The sequence below is a fragment of the Neolamprologus brichardi genome, chromosome 14, assembly GCF_056152115.1.
Source record: "Neolamprologus brichardi isolate AB-2024 chromosome 14, ASM5615211v1, whole genome shotgun sequence".
NCBI lineage: Eukaryota > Metazoa > Chordata > Actinopteri > Cichliformes > Cichlidae > Neolamprologus > Neolamprologus brichardi.
In genome coordinates this window covers 8,312,198-8,330,083 of record NC_142117.1, presented here as the reverse complement: position 1 = coordinate 8,330,083, position 17,886 = coordinate 8,312,198, and the positions used below count along the sequence as shown (strand labels likewise).

At 40.8% G+C, this 17,886-nt stretch overlaps 2 protein-coding genes across 6 annotated transcripts in view; both read left to right on the top strand.

The window, feature by feature from the left end:
* The first annotated feature begins 96 nt into the window (after positions 1-96).
* Positions 97-17,084, top strand: psmd2 (proteasome 26S subunit ubiquitin receptor, non-ATPase 2). Its single transcript, XM_006801164.3, has 21 exons — positions 97-309; positions 1,496-1,552; positions 1,649-1,813; positions 5,498-5,619; positions 6,364-6,588; positions 6,710-6,868; positions 7,068-7,212; positions 9,312-9,372; positions 11,223-11,369; positions 11,513-11,619; positions 11,893-12,020; positions 12,126-12,213; positions 12,297-12,459; positions 12,629-12,730; positions 12,823-12,974; positions 13,088-13,171; positions 13,497-13,665; positions 15,420-15,514; positions 15,663-15,789; positions 15,908-16,026; positions 16,372-17,084. The coding sequence occupies exons 1-21, from the start codon at positions 187-189 to the stop codon at positions 16,552-16,554; spliced, it is 2,721 nt and encodes a 906-aa protein (XP_006801227.1). The 5' UTR covers positions 97-186; the 3' UTR covers positions 16,555-17,084.
* Positions 17,085-17,651: 567 nt separating this feature from the next.
* eif4g1b (eukaryotic translation initiation factor 4 gamma, 1b) overlaps positions 17,652-17,886 on the top strand; it is a 38,484-nt gene continuing 38,249 nt past the window's right edge. For all 5 annotated transcript variants that reach the window (XM_087850751.1, XM_087850750.1, XM_087850749.1 and 2 more), the window contains exon 1: positions 17,652-17,705. The gene's annotated coding sequence lies outside the window, so the exon portion shown is untranslated. The remainder of the gene's footprint in view (positions 17,706-17,886) is intronic.

Below are 17,886 nucleotides of genomic sequence, written 5' to 3'. Positions count from 1 at the left end.
ACCATGAAATTTCGCGTATCTGTTTCCTGTTTTACGGGACCTGAAGTACTCACAAACGACCACGACAGCCCGCCGCCAGTAGAGGCGGTAACGAAAAACCAGGACAGATTTTCTGTAGCGAAGAAGGCGCTCTCCTGGTTTCTGAACATTTCCGTTTGCTAACCAACAGTTCACAGAGCCACCACCATGGAGGAGGCAAAAAACAAAGAGAATAAGCAGCCCGAAAAGACTGATGAGAAGGACAAGGACAAGGAGAAGGCCCAGCAACCCTCGGGGAAGGATAAAGAGAAGAAAGAGGAGCAAGAATTGGTACATTTTCGCCTTTTGCTCATTCATTGAAATGTAATCGAGCCAGACGTGTTAATTTGCCTTAGTCACTGTCGCTTTGACAACATGGTCGAGCAGGCCAAAAGTTAGTGGGATTTAAGATAGACGTCTACCGAGCTTCAATTTACTGGACTGCAATTAATAAGCATGTGAAATGTCACCAGTCTGACTTATTAGCACGTTGTGGGCCATTAAAATGCTGCTAATAACCTCCGTTAGGTAATTTTAGCCTAGCCTACATCAGCCGGTATGCTAGCGTTAGCTTGCTAGTTGTTATGTCCGCTGTCTTTGCTGGCATTAATGTAGCTCTGCTAGCATGTTCGGCTAGTACTGGAAGACGTACTATATGACACAGCAGCTAACGTGAAGTCACAGAAACTCACGCAGCAAAATCCCATCTATTCTGCAATATCATATCTGAGAACTAATTAGATTGACTTTACATTTTACAGTTAGTGAAAAGCTAAGTGAAATCCAGTGCAAACATGGACAGGCGAATTCTTATTCCGAATATTCAGCATCTTTATTTAGAGAAGTTTGTGCAAACAAACAGAATTTGACTCTACTTAAATTTGCTTTCTTCATAGTTATAATGTACATACTACACGCTATTGGGTTTAACAAAAGTGTACAAATTAAAAATGCTGAAAAAATATAACTCGCAATTAAAGTATAGTATTATTAGTAAACCACATGTTACAGTAGCTTTAAAAGGCATACATTCATTGTTAGACAAATTCAGTAGACACATAATCATTATTATAAAGTAGAAAACCACATTCCTGTTCATATTTAAGCATTGCCTGGTGGTATGTAAATAGTAATACTGATGGGCTTGAATATTTATAAGATTTTATTAAGATTTAACAGAAAGAAATGTCATCTTGAGTTCTGCTTGGAAATCTGAATACAGGACTTTGCATTCAAGTATCTTGAATTCAGTGGGAGAAATCCCAACATTTTGGGATTTCCGAACTGAATGATTGAGCTTGCACCAAAACAAGCGGTTTATATAATACTCACTGACTGGCAACAGTTGCCACTTATTAAGCAAATGTATTGTGTTGTTATGCAACATCGGCAGTATTGAGAGGTCTTAAGGAGTCATGTTTTTTATTTTTATGGATTTGATTTATGACATTCTTATGTTGTCCTCATATTATTTCAGTCAGAAGAAGACAAGCAATTACAAGAGGATTTGGAGATGATGGTGGAGAGACTGAGTGTGAGTATTCACATTTCTCCAACTTCTTTGTGTGTCGAGGTATGAAACAAATTCCTACAAAGTAAATTTTTTTTTTTTTTTTTTTTACATTTGCAGGAGAAAAACACAGCATTGTATCGTCCTGCATTAGAAGAACTGCGCAGACAGATTCGCTCTTCAACCACCTCCATGACCTCAGTACCTAAACCCCTGAAATTCCTGCGCCCACACTATGGCAAGCTCAAAGAACTCTATGAGGGCATGGCCCCTGGAGAGAACAAGGTGAGACTCTTGGCCAGAAAATGGACTGAATTTAGTATGAATAGATTCCTAAGAGTGTGTGTGTGTAGGGTTGCAAAATTCCCGGAATTTTCAAAGATAGAAACTTTCCATGGGAATAAACGGGAATTAACAGGAATTTATGGGAATAAACGGGAATTAACGGGAATTTATGGGAATAAACTGGGAATTTTCAAAATTGAAGGTTGGCTCTTCTTAGGGAACTTAAATATAGTTGAGCAAAGTATATTTTAGCATAATATTGACAAAAACAAACAAATGTAATTCAAATATAAGGTGCAAAAAAATTCCTGAAGACCCCAACACATGCAGCAGCCAGGAGTTCCACTCAACGGGAAAATGAATCTGTTTCAGCTGTATCAGAGTCAGATACCCACTCATCAGCTCCTGGTCCCTCTGGCATCAGAGGATTCTTTGATTTTATGGATGACACTAGCCAGAAAAACGCAGATGAGTGTTTCGCTCGTGCAATCTATACAACTGGCTCACCCCTGATGCTGACATCCAATGTGTACTGGAAGAGATTTTTGAATGTTCTCTGACCAGCATACATTCCCCCAACCAGACATGCATTGTCTACTCATCTACTGGATGAAGAGTTCAGTCAAGTTCAAGCAAAGGTGAAACAGACCATTGACCAAGCTGACTGTATTTCAGTCATCTCTGATGGATGGTCCAATATCAGGGGACAAGGAATTATTAACTACATAATCACCACTCCTCAGCCTGTGTTCTACAAGAGTGTAGACACAAAGGAAAACAGAAACACAGGCCAATACATTGCAGATGAGCTAAAAGTGATCATCAATGACCTTGGACCAGATAAGGTTTTTGCACTGGTCACTGACAACGCAGCCAACATGAAGGTTGCCTGGGCACATGTGGAGGAGACCTACCCTCATATAACTACTACTGGCTGTGCTGCCCATACACTAAATCTTCTCCTAAAAGACATAATGGCACTAAAAACAATGGACACTCTGAATAAGAGAGCGAAGCAAGTTCTGAAATATGTTAAAGGCAAACAAGTTCCTTCCGCTACATTTCTGTCAAAGCAAAAGGAAAAGAACAAGAGTACTACACTGAAGCTTCCCAGCATAACGCGATGGGGTGATGTTGTTATCATGTTTGACAGCCTTCTGGAGGGAAAGGAGTCTCTGCAAGAGATGGCCATATCCCAGTCTGTAGGCATCGACAGTGACATCAAGAAGGTCATCTTGGATGTTCTGGGAAAGAGTATCTAGCAGTCAGAAAATCCTCAAACCTATTGCAGCAGCAATAGCGAAGATAGAGGGGGATGGTGCCATCTTGTCAGATGTCCAGTGCCTTTTTGCAGAACTCAAAGAAGAAATCCAGACAATTCTGCCCACTTCCCTACTACTGAAAGCAGAGGAAACAGCTGTGGTCAAGTCATTGGAACAGCGGAGGGAGTTCTGCATGAAGCCAGTGCATGCAGCAGCATACATGCTGAACCCCAAATGTGACAAGGGCATACTTTCTGGGGAAGAGATCAACGGTGCCTATGCGGTCATTACAACCATGTCTGACCACCTGGGTCTCGATAAAGGCAAAGTTCTAGGCAGTTTGGCAAAGTATCGAACAAAGCAAGGCCTTTGGAAAGGGGATGGAATATGGCAGTCATGCCAGCACATATATGCAGCCACCTGGTGGAAGGGACTATGTGAATCTGAGGCCCTTGCACCTGTAGCCTCCATCCTCCTCCAAATCCCACCATCATCAGCCGCCTCCGAGCGCAACTGGTCACTGTTTGGGAACACCCACACAAAGGTTCGCAACAGGCTCACAAATGTGAGAGTGGAAAAGCTGGTCGGCATTCGGGCAAACCTACGGCTCTTTGAGCCCGACACAGAGCCATCCTCAACAAGGCTGGAAAGTGACACTAAAGAGGAAGACTCAGAGTTGGATGCTGAGGAAGTGGACATGTTGTTGGATGATGATGAGGTCCAGGAAGAGTCTATTGACTGAGCAAAAATGAGAAAAGAGGATTGCTTGAAGGAAGATTTGCATGTTTAATGGGACGTTTTGGAGGATAAGTGGAATTTTTCATTTAACCTTTTAAATGGGACTTGGTGGAGATTTTTGGACAGGGGGCATTTTTGAATGAGCGGGGTTAGGGGATGGTAATATTGAACTCAACATTTCTGTTTTTATTCATCCATGAAACAAGTTATTGAAACGTGTTCTATTCTACTGTACTTACAAATAAATCTGTTGAAATATCTGTTGAAAACATTTTGCATGGAGGTTTTCTTATGATTTCTGTCTATATTTATGCTTGGAAATAATATATTCCCAGTTAGTTCTCCTAAATTCCCATTAATTTCCATAATTCCTATTATTTCCATGGAAAGTTTCCAATATGGAATATTTCCAAAATTCCCAAGCTTAACTTACCATGGAAATTTACCGGAAACTTTTCGGAAATTTACCGGAAATTTTCCGCCCCTTTGCAACCCTATGTATGTATGTATGTATGTGTATATATATATATATATATATACATACATACATACATACATACATACATACATGTGCACAACATGAGGAAAGACGAGGAGAAAAAAGAACTCTCCCAGACTGAGCTCCAACAGGGAGATCAGTTTGAGAACAGGGAAAAAAAAAACACCTCAGCACAAAGCACATAAATCACCACATCTCACAAGATAGAAAACGTAAGCTTCAAAGGCGTTTGGACGGGGTGGGGGGTGTGTGTCTGTGTTCTGTGTTCAGTCGAGAGAAAATGTCGCTTCACCCAATTATTTGTTATTCCTGTCAGCTTTTGCCTTGAGCATCCAGCTAGCGCCAGGGGGGCCGCATGAGATGAAGATGGATCTTATCCATATTGCTTTCAGTAAACACAGTCTGAGTACTCACAGCCCTGCAGATCATGTCCGCCAGCCTTATGGGATTTTGAACAGCTGTAGCCGGTTCTTGTTCTTCGATAAGCCAGGTCCGAGCCAGCTCCAATCAGCCAGAACTCTGTTATTGTGGTTCTGAATTGGTAGATGTCGTTCAATGTCCTCCATCGAGAGTGTCACCAGACGCAACGTCCATCGAGTATCCGCCAGCAAACGTCTCCTCAGGACAATCGGGCTCTCCCAAGCCCCGGCTTCTCGCCGAGAGGGTGTCAATTTCGTTAAGTGACCAGTTGATAAATTCCATAATTCTTCTTTAGGATTTTAGAGAACAAGTCTGGGAGACTCTGAGGGTTAGAGATAGGCAAGACTATACAAAAGACTTGAGAAGCCAAGCAGGAAAGACAAGGGAAGGGAGAGTGAGAAGGAGAAAAAGCAACGCCTCCGTCAAGAGCCAAGAAAGAAAGGTGGTGGAGTGGTTAGCATGAGGGTTACAAGTTCAACCTCCGCTGGGGCTTTTTGGATGACCTTTACTTGTTCTCACTGTACCTGTGTGGGTTTCCTCCGTGTTGTCCAGCTTCCTCCCACAGTTCAAAGACATGCATGATGGGTTATTTGGCCATGAATGTGAGGTAGACAAAGTACTTGGAAGTGTATAGAAATGCTGTATGAATGTGTGATTAAAATGGAACTTCTAGTTAAAAGTGCTCAATTACATTGTGGGTCATTTGAAAAATATCCAACATTAGTATTGGGTTTAAACAGTGTGTGTTCATGTTTGTTGTTGCAGCGCTTCTGTGCTGATGTCGTATCAGTGCTCGCTATGACCATGAGCGGTGAGAGGGAGTGTTTGAAGTACCGCCTAGTGGGCTCCCAGGAAGAGCTGGCCTCCTGGGGACATGAATACGTCAGGTAAGACATGTTACAGCGGAGTGCTGCGAACGCCACAACTTTCCTGCTGAGTAAAGGGCCCCGCTTTGGAATGATCTAACTGAGGAGTTCAGGTTTACATGTTTAGACATGTTGAAGTTTTCATAAAGGACTCTAATTGGCTCTCTGTTCACTAAGGTTTTTTGGTTTGCTTACAGTGAGAGGAACAGCTGCTGTCAGCTCTAGAAATATACTTTCAGTTCACCCTGGTGTTCTTCAGCATAGTGCTGCCTCTTGGCTGTCCACTATGTGTCAGTCAGAGATGAGCAGCCACAGCTCTACATATCTTTCACAATAATGTACTTTTACTGTTCAACATTGACATTTTTTAACAGTAGAATTTGCAGCAGCTCTGTAGCTCCACTTTTTCACTGTCTCACTTTCTAGTAATTGAGAATGTTCCATGTAACCATCTGATTGCTAATGAAACTGAAACTTGTCACTTATTTGGAACTTTTTGAAAAGTGCAAAGGTCAGTACTAACCACTTCCCAAATGATTAGTTACTGATTTCTTTGGATTAGTGATTGAGGTCTAATTAGTTGCATTTTGAGTTTGGTGTCTGCACCAAAAGTCTGTTGATTTGATACTGAAAGGAATTTATACAAAAGCTTGACAGATATTGTGTTTTTCCTTCTGATGAATAAGTGGAAAACATTTTTATTTTCCTTTGCCTCATTTTTTTGGTGAGTCTGTTTGGAGTCACTATTCTGTCTGTGTCTTTCAGACACCTTGCAGGTGAGGTGGCTAAAGAATGGCAGGAGGTAGAGGAGAATGATAAGACCCAGCAGGAAACACTTTTGAAACTAGTGAAGGAGATTGTGCCCTACAACATGGCCCACAATGCTGAGCACGAGGCATGTGACCTGCTGATGGAGATTGAGAGGCTGGACATGCTGGAGGACTATATTGATGAAAACGCATACGGCAAAGTCTGCCTCTACCTCACCAGGTGTGTTTGAGCTATTCTACACAAACCTTGTTTAGTTTAGCATGTTGTATAGTATAAATATGAATTAGTGATTTTTCACTGGAATATGAGCATCTTTTAACTTTGTGCTTCACTTCTTCAGCTGTGTGAGTTACGTTCCTGAGCCAGAGAACTCGGCACTGCTGAGATGTGCCTTGAACATCTTCAGGAAGTTCAACTGTTATCCAGAAGCCCTGCGCCTGGCCCTGATGCTCAATGATGTGGAGCTTGTCGAAAACATCTTCACATCCTGCAAAGACATGTAAGAACTTTAAAGTTCTGCCTTTAACTTTAAAGACCCAACATGATCATGTTGGTTCTCACAGGTTCAAAACTTACTGACACAATTTCTGAGTGTGCATATATATTTAACTCTATTAAGGTATATCAAAGTCATTTAGTCAGATATTAGTGGATAAGGTGCATTAAACACAAACTCCTTGTAATTTTATTGTTTCCAGAGTCATCCAGAAACAGATGGCATTCATGTTGGGTCGTCATGGCATGTTCCTGGAGCTTAATGAGGATGTAGAGGACTATGAAGACCTGACTGAGATCATGTCAAATGTGCAGCTCAACAGCAACTTCTTGGCCCTGGCTAGAGAGGTAGGACAGGAGGTTATAAAGAAATGTATTTTAAGGTTTAAGAAATATATTGAGAATTGTTCAAAAAGGGGTGGCATGGTGGTTAGCACTGTTGCCTCACAGGAAGAAGAGCCTGAGTTCAATTCCACCATCAGGCCAGGGTCTTTCTGTGTGGAGTTTGAATGCTCTCCCTGTGTTTGCGTACTCCCTGGGTACTCCAGCTTTATTTATAGTGGGGTTAACTCTGAATTGCCCTAGGTGTGAATGTGAGTGCGAATGGTTGTCTGTCTTTATGTGTTAGCCCTAAAACAGCTGGGATACACTCTGGCTCATAAGGTTGCATATACAGCTGTGGTCAGATGTTTGGAAACTGTGGGGAAAATAATTTTTTGATCACCTGGTGAATTTGTAAGCTTGCTCAGGTAGAAAGAAATGAACGATCTAGTATAGTTATGGTACTTTCATTTTAAAGGAGAGTGACAGCAAAAACACATTAAATAAAAGTTAACTGATAAATAAACTGATTTGCATGCCAGTGAAAATAAGTGAAATAAGTATTTGATCCCCAAGCAAGACAGGACCTGTTGGCATTTACAGTGGCAATTTCTTGTAATTGGTCTCCAGGTTTGCACACATCTCAGGAGGGAATTTGGCCCACTCCTCTTCAAGTTTCTTGTTTTCTTGACAAGCTTGTTAGTGAGCTTGTGTAGTTTTGGGCTGATCCACCACCTTTCTTCTGGTAAAACTCACCCATGAGGCAAGATCTTACATGGAGATCCAGACTGATGGTGATTGATAGTCATTTTTTTTCCGTATCTGAATGATCGCACAAACAGTTGTCACCTTCTTACCAAACTTGTTGCTGATGGTCTAATAGTCCATTCCAGCCTGTTGCATGTCTACAATCTTGTTCCTGATGTCCTTTGACAGCTTTTTGTTCTGCCAATGGTGGTGGAGAGGCTGGACTGAAAGAAATTGATTCTGTGCACAAGTGTGCTTTGTAGCAATAAAAGATAGATTGACTGTAATCTGTTTACCACATAGAAACACAGCCGATCTGTGAGACCCAGAATTCTGGTTGGATGGAGAGGATGAAATGCCTATATCACTCAGACATGCAGATCAATTTATAACAATGTAATGTGTTTTTGCTGGATTTTTTGTTCATATTCAGTCTCTATCGATTAGAATGAAACTGTCATAAAAATTAGATGAATGAATGAATTAAAGAAAAAAAATCACCCCAAAAAATAAATTCAACTTGTGAAGCCAATATTTTTTCTTTAAATCAATAAACATGCATGCTGTCATTCCACCCTGGAGAAACAGTTTGAAGCAAAGTTCAAAATTATGAGTGATGTTCATCCTTATGAATGAACATTATGAGTGACGGTAAACTTCTGATCAAACTGTACAAATAAAACTGTTAAATGGCAACAAAAAGCTGCAAAAGGTTTTCATGAAGATAGATTTATGTTTTTTATTTACAAGTCAAACATTGAGTGTTTTGATTGCCCAGTTTTCACATCATGACAGCTTATTTAGATCCATCCTATCATGTAACAACTTGTCATCTGCGTTGCACAAAACTTCAGTTATTAATAACATCTTTGAGGAAATGTTTTTCAAAGGGTTAGAAATGATGGTATGTAATGTGATGATATGGTCAGCAACATCTAAACTTCCAGTATCCAAACCTTTTTGTGCCCAGATTTTGATATCAAAATTCAGGTACCCAGAAAGGCCCCAATGTACCACCCTCCACATTAAAACTGTTTGTCTGTACTATGTGGAATCAGTTATACAAACAGGAAACACGAGGTTTTTTGTAGAAAGGTTGTTGCTGAAGATTAAATTGAGATGAACTGTAGATAAATGAAGTGCCAAAATTGTAAAAAGAGGATAAGAGGCAGAATAAATTTCCTCTGGAGTAGGTGACAAATAGATGGTGAAAGCACTGAATGAAAAGCCTAAAATGACTCTCATCACTGGCACTTTAAGAATAATGGGCTATGATTCATAAAGGGAGATGGATGATTATACCCTAAGCACAGCTTCACTCTCTAATGACTCAGTCCTTTTTACTTTTATTAATAACAAACTTGTCTTGTCTTCCCCAGTTGGATATCATGGAGCCCAAAGTACCAGATGACATCTACAAAACACACCTGGAAAACAACAGTGAGTACATGTGAAAAGGTTTACTGTTTCTATTCTGTTAGGTGGCATATCAATTTGAAGACTGATATACTCATTTTCATTCTTTAAAAACTTTTAGCAGTCTCAGTTTGGTTTGCTTTAACCTCTGTATCGTGAGCACATGTGCTGCAATTTGGTTTCACCTTTCACCACTGGTAGATAAAGTGAGGAGCATTGTTAGGACTGTCTGGTTGTAATAACATAACAAAACTGCAGCACATAGAAAAATAAGAAGGTAACAATTAGGGCTGGGCCATATCATACCGTTCACGGTAATACCGGTATAATGTTGGGCAACGATAAGAAAATGAAATATCGCGATAGAATATGGGTAAAACGCACATGTGCAGTGCCTTTGTTTTCATACGCACATGGCGGAGAATGAGAAGGGCGAAAGCGGATCGTTGAATGAAACAGATGAACCAGAACTGGTTTGTAAAAATGCTGCAACTTCAGTGGTGTGGAACTGGTTTGGCTTTCGTCCGTCAGATACACAACAAAGCACTATTTTTGGTAGAGCATGCTAGCGGGCCGTCGTTATTACCGTGTTTTTTGGAAAATACGGCACACTTAAAATCAATCCTTTGATTTTTCTGAAAGTCGACAGTCCCCCTTATAATCCCGTGTGCCTTATGTATGAATTCTGGTTGTGTTTACTGACCTCGAAACAATTTTATGTACATGGCGCTCAAAAATCTGTCAAATGTTTTAGTACGACTTTGCTAAGCTACGAACCCGCACCGCTTGATGGATTGTCGGAGCATTACGGCTATCGTAGGCAGGAGCCTCGCGGAGTGATACGTACTGTGCTTCAACATAATATTACCGTATTGTGTGTGTATAACTTCTTTTTAAGTTTTGTGGATATTATACATGGTTATGCTGAGGATATGTCGGCCAATTTCCACTGGAAATGCCTTTTGATTAAACTGTCAGCAAGGAATTTGCATTTGCACTTTTAAATTTTTATATAACTTTAATGCACATAAAAAACAGCTGCTTGTTTAAGTGAAAATACATTGATGGTTTGTTTTTTGCACTAATAAAGTTGTGGAGTTGTAAAGTATTTTGTCTAGTGTCAAATATATAGACAGTTATATTGTTATCGCAAATTTTCAAATGTATATCGTGATAAATATTTTTGGTCATATCGCCCTGCTCTAGTAACAAATCTTCTGACATAAAAACTATATGACCCTTCAGTGATGAACTTCAGAATTTAAGTGGAAGGATCTATACTTGCAGAGTGATGACAGTACACCAACAGGACCAGCCCTTGGCTTTTTGGCGTGCAAGACAAGATTCAATTTTAAACCCCTTTTCCCCTAATACTGAGTTGGCAACTCAACTCAGCTTGACTTGACTTAATTCGACTCAGTTTTTAGGGTTTTCCACTGGGTGGTGGTATCTAGTACCAGGTACCTTTTTTTTTTTTTTTTTTTTTTTTTTTTAGTAGCTCTTCACCTTGGGTCCCAAGCTGAGTTGAGCCAAAAAAACTCCAATCATGGGAGTGACGTCACTGGATGACTCACAAGAGTGACTACTTCACAAAAATCTCCATCAGAGCTGAAGTGGACCAGACAGAAAGCTGGATCCTCTTTTTGAATGCAAAAGTGCTTCTCTCTCTCTCTCTGTTGCTCTCTCTGTATCTCTATATCTCTCTCTATCTGTCACTCTTGGTTCACTTTAAGAGGCCGGTGTTTGGTTTTTTAAATCCATTCACATCATTAAAGACAAAATGAGGTAGTTTGATACGATCTGTGTTTTGTGATTTACTGTTAAGTTGATCTAAATGTACCCATGCTCCATCACCTTTGTGCTGTATGTGGCAGGGTTTGGAGGCAGTGGCTCCCAAGTGGACTCGGCCCGGATGAACTTGGCTTCTTCTTTTGTGAACGGCTTTGTGAACGCAGCCTTTGGACAAGATAAACTCCTCACAGATGATGGCAACAAGTGGCTGTACAAGAACAAGGACCACGGTATGAGAAAACACACGTAGCACACACAGCATATAAAGGTGGAGGGCTTCTGTGGCTATACTGGGTACCTTTCAATCTCACAACCATATATCTGTGAGCATTTCTGGCAGTCTTCAGCACATTTTATTTCCCGCTGTCTTCAGGCATGTTGAGCGCTGCAGCTTCCTTGGGTATGATCCTGCTGTGGGATGTGGATGGTGGTCTGACGCAGATTGACAAATACCTCTACTCTTCTGAAGACTACATCAAGGTATAGTTTGATCTGTATATAAGGTCCTCTTGAATATATCCAGTGTCCTCTTTTGACATTTGTAATGCATCTGCAGCACTGTTTTTATAGCAAGGCAGTTATATAAAGAGCTCACTCTTCACTGACTTGGTTTTAACAATTAACTCTGTGAACAACATAAGTGATCCTCAGACTTATTGTGAATTGGGAGAGGTACAAAGTGAACCCCTATGGGTATCACCTTTTTGTTTTTTTGTTTGTTTGTTTTCTCATGCATCATCCTTGTCTGTGCAGTCTGGTGCCCTTCTGGCCTGTGGTATTGTAAACTCAGGTGTAAGGAATGAGTGTGATCCAGCTCTTGCCCTGCTGTCTGACTACGTCCTCCACAACAGTAACATCATGAGGATAGGAGCCATCTTTGGGTGAGGAGAATGCTTGTAGAAACCATCCATAGAGATATCTTGTCTTATATTCTTTGAATGTTAAGTAATCACATTATGTCCTGCTCCTTTTCTTCTTTTTTTCAGACTGGGTCTTGCTTATGCTGGCTCCAACAGAGAAGATGTCCTCTCTCTCCTCCTCCCCGTCATGGGAGACTCTAAATCCAGCATGGAGGTATGGCTTCACATTTTCTATATAGCTCCCTATTCTTAAGGAGGATCAGATTAGTATCATTTCTGTGTGTCTTAAATCCTCAGGTGGTTGGTGTGACGGCACTGGCATGTGGTATGATTGCAGTAGGAACTTGTAATGGTGATGTGACCTCCACCATTGTCCAGACCATCATGGAGAAGAATGAACAGGAGTTGAAGGACACATATGCTCGCTGGCTGCCTTTGGGCTTGGGACTAAACCACCTGGGTATGCATTTGCGGAGAACACGGGAAAATAAAATGCACAATTTCTCAAAGTTTGACAACTTTTTCTGAATCATTTTGTGCTGAATAAAATCTTTTAAGTTCTTATTGTAGTGCATAATTTCTTTCCTCCTGGTCAGCTGCTCTAACTGCTGTCATTTCATCGGCTTTAGGGAAAGGAGAGGCAATTGAGACGACTCTGGCAGCTCTGCAGGTTGTCCCTGAACCCTTCCGCAGTTTTGCCAACACCCTAGTGGATATTTGTGCATATGCAGGTTAGTCTTTTAGACTTACCACACACCTACTGCAGACCTATGTACTGTGTTAGTTATATTTCTCTGCTATAATTTCCTCCTCTTCTGTCCAGGATCTGGTAATGTGCTAAAGGTGCAACAGCTTCTCCACATCTGCAGTGAGCATTATGAAGCCAAGGAGAAGGAAAAAGAGGAGGACAAAGATAAGAAGGACAAGAAGGACAAAGACAAGAAGGAGACTGCTGCTGACATGGGCTCCCACCAAGTAAGGACAGACTTGTAGTCCTTATAATCATACATCAGTTCTTTTTATTTATCTGTTTTCCTACATGGGTAGAAGAAAAAAAAAAACCTTGAATACTTTGTTTACTCCATCAGGGTGTGGCTGTTCTTGGCATTGCCCTTATTGCCATGGGAGAGGAGATTGGCTCAGAGATGGCGCTGCGAACATTTGGACACCTGGTCAGTTACACTACTTTACTGGCAGTGAATCTTTTCAGTTTCATTGCTGAATGCTTTGTTGCCTTATCTCACCATCTCTGTGAGAAAAATCCATGTTTTCTCAAAAATGAAGTCAGCACTGACTTCTGTTCTGCATTTGATTCTTCTCCCTCACATCACTCCTCCTTCTCCTTCTTATTCTTAAAGAGTTCCTTTCTGTCATTTGTATACAAGGGTGCAGCAGCCTAAGTAGGCAATTCATATATTTAGAAACACATTTTTGTTCCTGTATATTCCTGATTTATGCTGTCATGATCTTTCATTTTCTTTCTTTGCATTTTATCAGCTGCGTTACGGTGAGCCCACCCTGAGGCGAGCGGTGCCCCTGGCCCTTGCGCTCATTTCTGTGTCTAACCCGCGTCTGAACATCTTGGACACCCTCAGCAAGTTTTCCCATGATGCTGACCCCGAGGTCTCCCACAACTCCATCTTTGCCATGGGCATGGTGGGCAGTGGTAAGTTTAGGAACAATATGAAATCATGAAAACTAACAATGGTTGCCATTATACAGTACTTTGCTAAAATATTGAGCCGCCCCTCATTTCTTGATATTTCGCTTCCAAAGAAACTTTAAAATGATCTTGAGCAATAGTTCTCCAGCTTTCTGAAGAGTTTTCTTTGGCCATTGGCTGCTTTGTCACTCATTTTCTGTTCAGGCCTTGTACCTGACCATTTTCAAAGGAATGTTATTTTAATAACACCAATCCTAAATATTATCATCCTTAAATAATTTCTGGAAACTGGACAAGTGAAAGATAGTTTAAACGCCTGCTATTTTTTGTTTTATCTACAGTAAATGAATAGTATCTGAAAATCATGTCCTTAACAAATAGGGGGGGAAAAATCAGCAAAGAATTGATAGAGGAGCTGAGAGATACATCTGGGACCTCGACCTACTACGTCATCTGTGTCATTAGAAATGAAAATGATCTCAGTGGAAGAGTAGCTATCAAAAAGCATTTCTTAAGGGAAGAGAACAAGGAGAAAAGGCTGAGATATGCCAAATAACACAAGACCTGGACTTAAAAGTGGCAACAGGTCTGATCGAGGGATGAATCTAAATTTGAAGGTTTTGGTTCAAATTGTTAATGTGTACAGAAGAGGGCAGGAGAGAGGTACAGCTGTGAATATCCACAACCACCTATGAAACACAGTGGAGGCTCTGTCATGGTTGCTTCATTTCAGCCAGTGCTGATGGAGATATTGTCAAAATTGATGTAATTATGAACACTGAAAAGTACTGTCAGGTTTTTATCCACCATGCAATAGCAACTACAAAGCATTTGATTGGAAACAGCATACATTTTCAGCATGATAATGATGCAAATCACACTGCTGATGCAGTAGCGGCACATCTGGATAGAAAAACACACTGTTAGTCATGGACTGGCCTCCCCAGAGCCTTAAAGAAGCCTGGAACATTTCCTGAGGACTACTTAAAGAAATTACAGAAAGCTGCCTAGCCCTCAGCCTGCTTTGCTGTGCATTTTATTTTCATTCTACAATGAGACTCCTTTTACAAAATAAGCATCTTTTTGCATTAAGTAAGACTTGACATTTTGACTGTCAAATTAGTAACCAAAAACCCAGTTTCGAAATGTTTACTGAGATCATAGATCAATTTAGAACTAGGATCTCTTCCTGTGCTGGCTATTTGTAAACAATGCTGCTGTGTCCAAGGGATTTTCCTAGTAGCTAATTTCCTAGTCAATTCAGTTATAAGTAGAATAATAAACTGGTCCAAAATGAAGAAAAATACAGAAAGCAGTTAAAATTGAGTGCAGTTGAATTCATGCATTCAATTCATGAGACATCAAATATTTTCTTTTCAAGCCTTTCACCATATTATTCATAACAAACTTGTATTTTAAATCCAGCTAAAACGTGTGGCTCAATCTTTAACTACATCTTTAACTACACTGCTACATCGTCATGTAGCAGTTAAAGATGTCCCAGCTTGCATAGACTGGTTCATTATCTTGCTCAAAGTACTGCAGAACCATGCTAATTGGTTAAGACGCTAATGTGCCAGCTATCCGAAAAACTAACTGGACTAAAGTTTCTCACTAAAAATTTCACAGAATGCTTGAAGGTACATGTTACTTAGTTGGCATTTTCAATGGAGCACAATGCCTCCTCGACTGAGAGTGCCATCGGTGTCAATGCCCTTTACAAGTTTAACAGCTCTTAATTTTTTCCATTTCCTCAGGCACAAATAATGCCCGACTGGCAGCCATGCTGCGGCAGCTGGCACAATATCATGCCAAAGATCCCAATAATCTCTTCATGGTCCGACTGGCTCAGGTGGGTGGCAAAACAAAAAGAACCCTGTACAAGACACAAATTAACTTTTGGAAAAGTGTGTGAGTGCGTGTGTGTTTGTGTGTATGCGCATGCCTTGCGTGTGTGTGTTAGAGTAATTATTGACTTTTTGCCGTGTTTGCCTCTGCAGGGTCTGACTCACCTGGGCAAAGGCACACTCACACTCTGTCCCTACCATAGCGACAGGCAGCTGATGAGTCAGGTTGCCGTGGCGGGACTGCTCACTGTGCTCGTCTCCTTCCTCGACGTCAAGAACAGTGAGTTAATTTTCTCCCACTCAGCTGCACACATCCATTATTAGTCAGTAATTTGAAAGTTCTTTTGAACCGAGAGTCTCCTGTGCTAACATCCCCTCGTGTCTTGTGTGCATTACAGTAATCCTGGGAAAATCTCACTACATTCTCTATGGCCTGGTAGCAGCCATGCAGCCACGTATGTTGGTCACATTCGATGAGGAACTCCGACCGCTGCCTGTGTCTGTTAGAGTTGGACAGGTAAAGCCTGGGATAACTTATTTGAGACAATTTAAGTCTGCAGAGCTTATTGACTCCATCTTTTCTCCCTAACACAAAGCACCACAGATAAAGTTTCAAACTGTGTTCAGAGAAAGATGAGATTACCTATCCTACTAACCCATGTAATTAATTCCCTCCTGAACAGGTTCTGCTGTCCTTTTTTTTTCTCTCTGAGAGTTGCTGAAAGCAAGAAGAACTTTAACAGCTCTTTTTCAGGGAAATAAAAATGTTTAAGAATAGAAGCGTGGTGGAGAATGGTATGTAATTTAATAGCCAAAAAATGGACATGGTTGTTTAACACAGTTTTCTCTGACCTGTCTACAGGCTGTGGATGTTGTGGGCCAGGCAGGTAAGCCTAAGGCCATCACAGGTTTCCAGACTCACACCACGCCAGTGTTGCTGGCTCATGGAGAAAGGGCAGAGCTGGCCACAGAGGAGTACCTGCCCGTCACGCCCATCCTGGAGGGCTTTGTCATCCTCCGCAAGAACCCTAACTATGAAACCTAGACTGCACCCGTCCTCACTGGCCTTTTCTCGTGTTTCTAAGGGTAGCCCTCCATGGCTCTTGGCAGTTGTTATAATTAGTTGTTCATTGCATGGCTGGAAAAGGGCTAGACAGGCCTGTCTTTCTTCATCTGTCGTCTGCAGCCCAGCTCTAGCAATCATTAAAAATGGATGGATAGGGTCTGGTTAATTGGACTGGTATACTGGGACCTCATCCTCTCTACATAAAGATGGTTTCCTCATTGCTCCAATTTTGATCCATCTCTCCCATATGTACTGAACCAGCTGTTTGACTGACCTGAGGCCAGTTTATAAAGTGGGACCTGTTCAACATCAGCAAATGAATGACTAAAATCCTGCAAAATCCTCATCAGTACTTCACATGTTTTCCCCGCCAACTATTAAATTCATTTTAATAAAAGCATTTAAAAGTGTGTATTCAGCATCACGATTTTCTTTTTGGTTTTTGTTACAGTACTGTACAAGGTTGAATCAGTAATAAAAACGTCGACCAGTTTGTGGAAATGCTGTGACTGTTTGTTTTTTGTTTTTTTAAATTAAGAAGCAAAATATGTTTTATTTCTCTTGCTAAACCTATTCAAGCAGTTAACATGGCTTTGCTATTCAAGTGAGCATGTTAGCAGTAAAAATGAAGTTTATAGTTTTAATAGTTTATAGCTGCCACCTAAATTGCTTGGTTCAACTTTGAATTTCCAACTGCATCTCATTACACTTTAGTTGATCTATTAATCTTTGTTTTTAACAAGAATTGCCAAGCTTTTGCCACATTTTAAACGCTGAATATACTCAACGGTGTCTTTGCTATTTTGCTTTGATCTTAATATTATTATTTATAGTATTTATTCCATTTAAATGTCTTTCTTATTGCTATGTGATGCTAATAAAAGAGTAGCCATGATAATAGTTTGAACCAACTCAGGACGTCAGCCTACTATAGTCACTGAAAAAGCCAATGGATGCCTGTTACTCACAAGAAGAGTAGAGAAAACACTGGTGACTAAAGATTTTACATTATTGTTCAGAACATGATCACTGGGAAACTTTCACGTGATGGGATTTTGCCGGAATTACTAGGTACCGGCTTCCGGGAAGACTTTCCGTCCGTCCGGCTCCGCGGACTCAAGGAGAGAAAGGTAACGCCACAATCCTCAGCTAAATTCTTTATTAAAACGTTTAATATCTGAGATAAATGTTACGTCTCTGTTCTATGGAGACTCTGGTGGGACGTTCAGACCAACCTTTCACATTTTAGTGGGGTGATTTGGCTGTGTCCTGTGACTTTGTTGAGTGCTTTCTGCTGGATAGTGTTCCTGC

What these genes read in the sequence shown, in the direction of transcription:
- psmd2 (XM_006801164.3), top strand. Translation starts at nt 187, where the DNA reads ATGGAGGAGGCAAAAAACAAAGAGAATAAGCAGCCCGAAAAGACTGAT. An exon ending in AACACACCTGGAAAACAACA is followed by an intron (nt 9,373 to 11,222) that starts GTGAGTACATGT and finishes TGTATGTGGCAG; the next exon opens with GGTTTGGAGGCAGTGGCTCC. An exon ending in TCATGGTCCGACTGGCTCAG is followed by an intron (nt 15,515 to 15,662) that starts GTGGGTGGCAAA and finishes TTGCCTCTGCAG; the next exon opens with GGTCTGACTCACCTGGGCAA.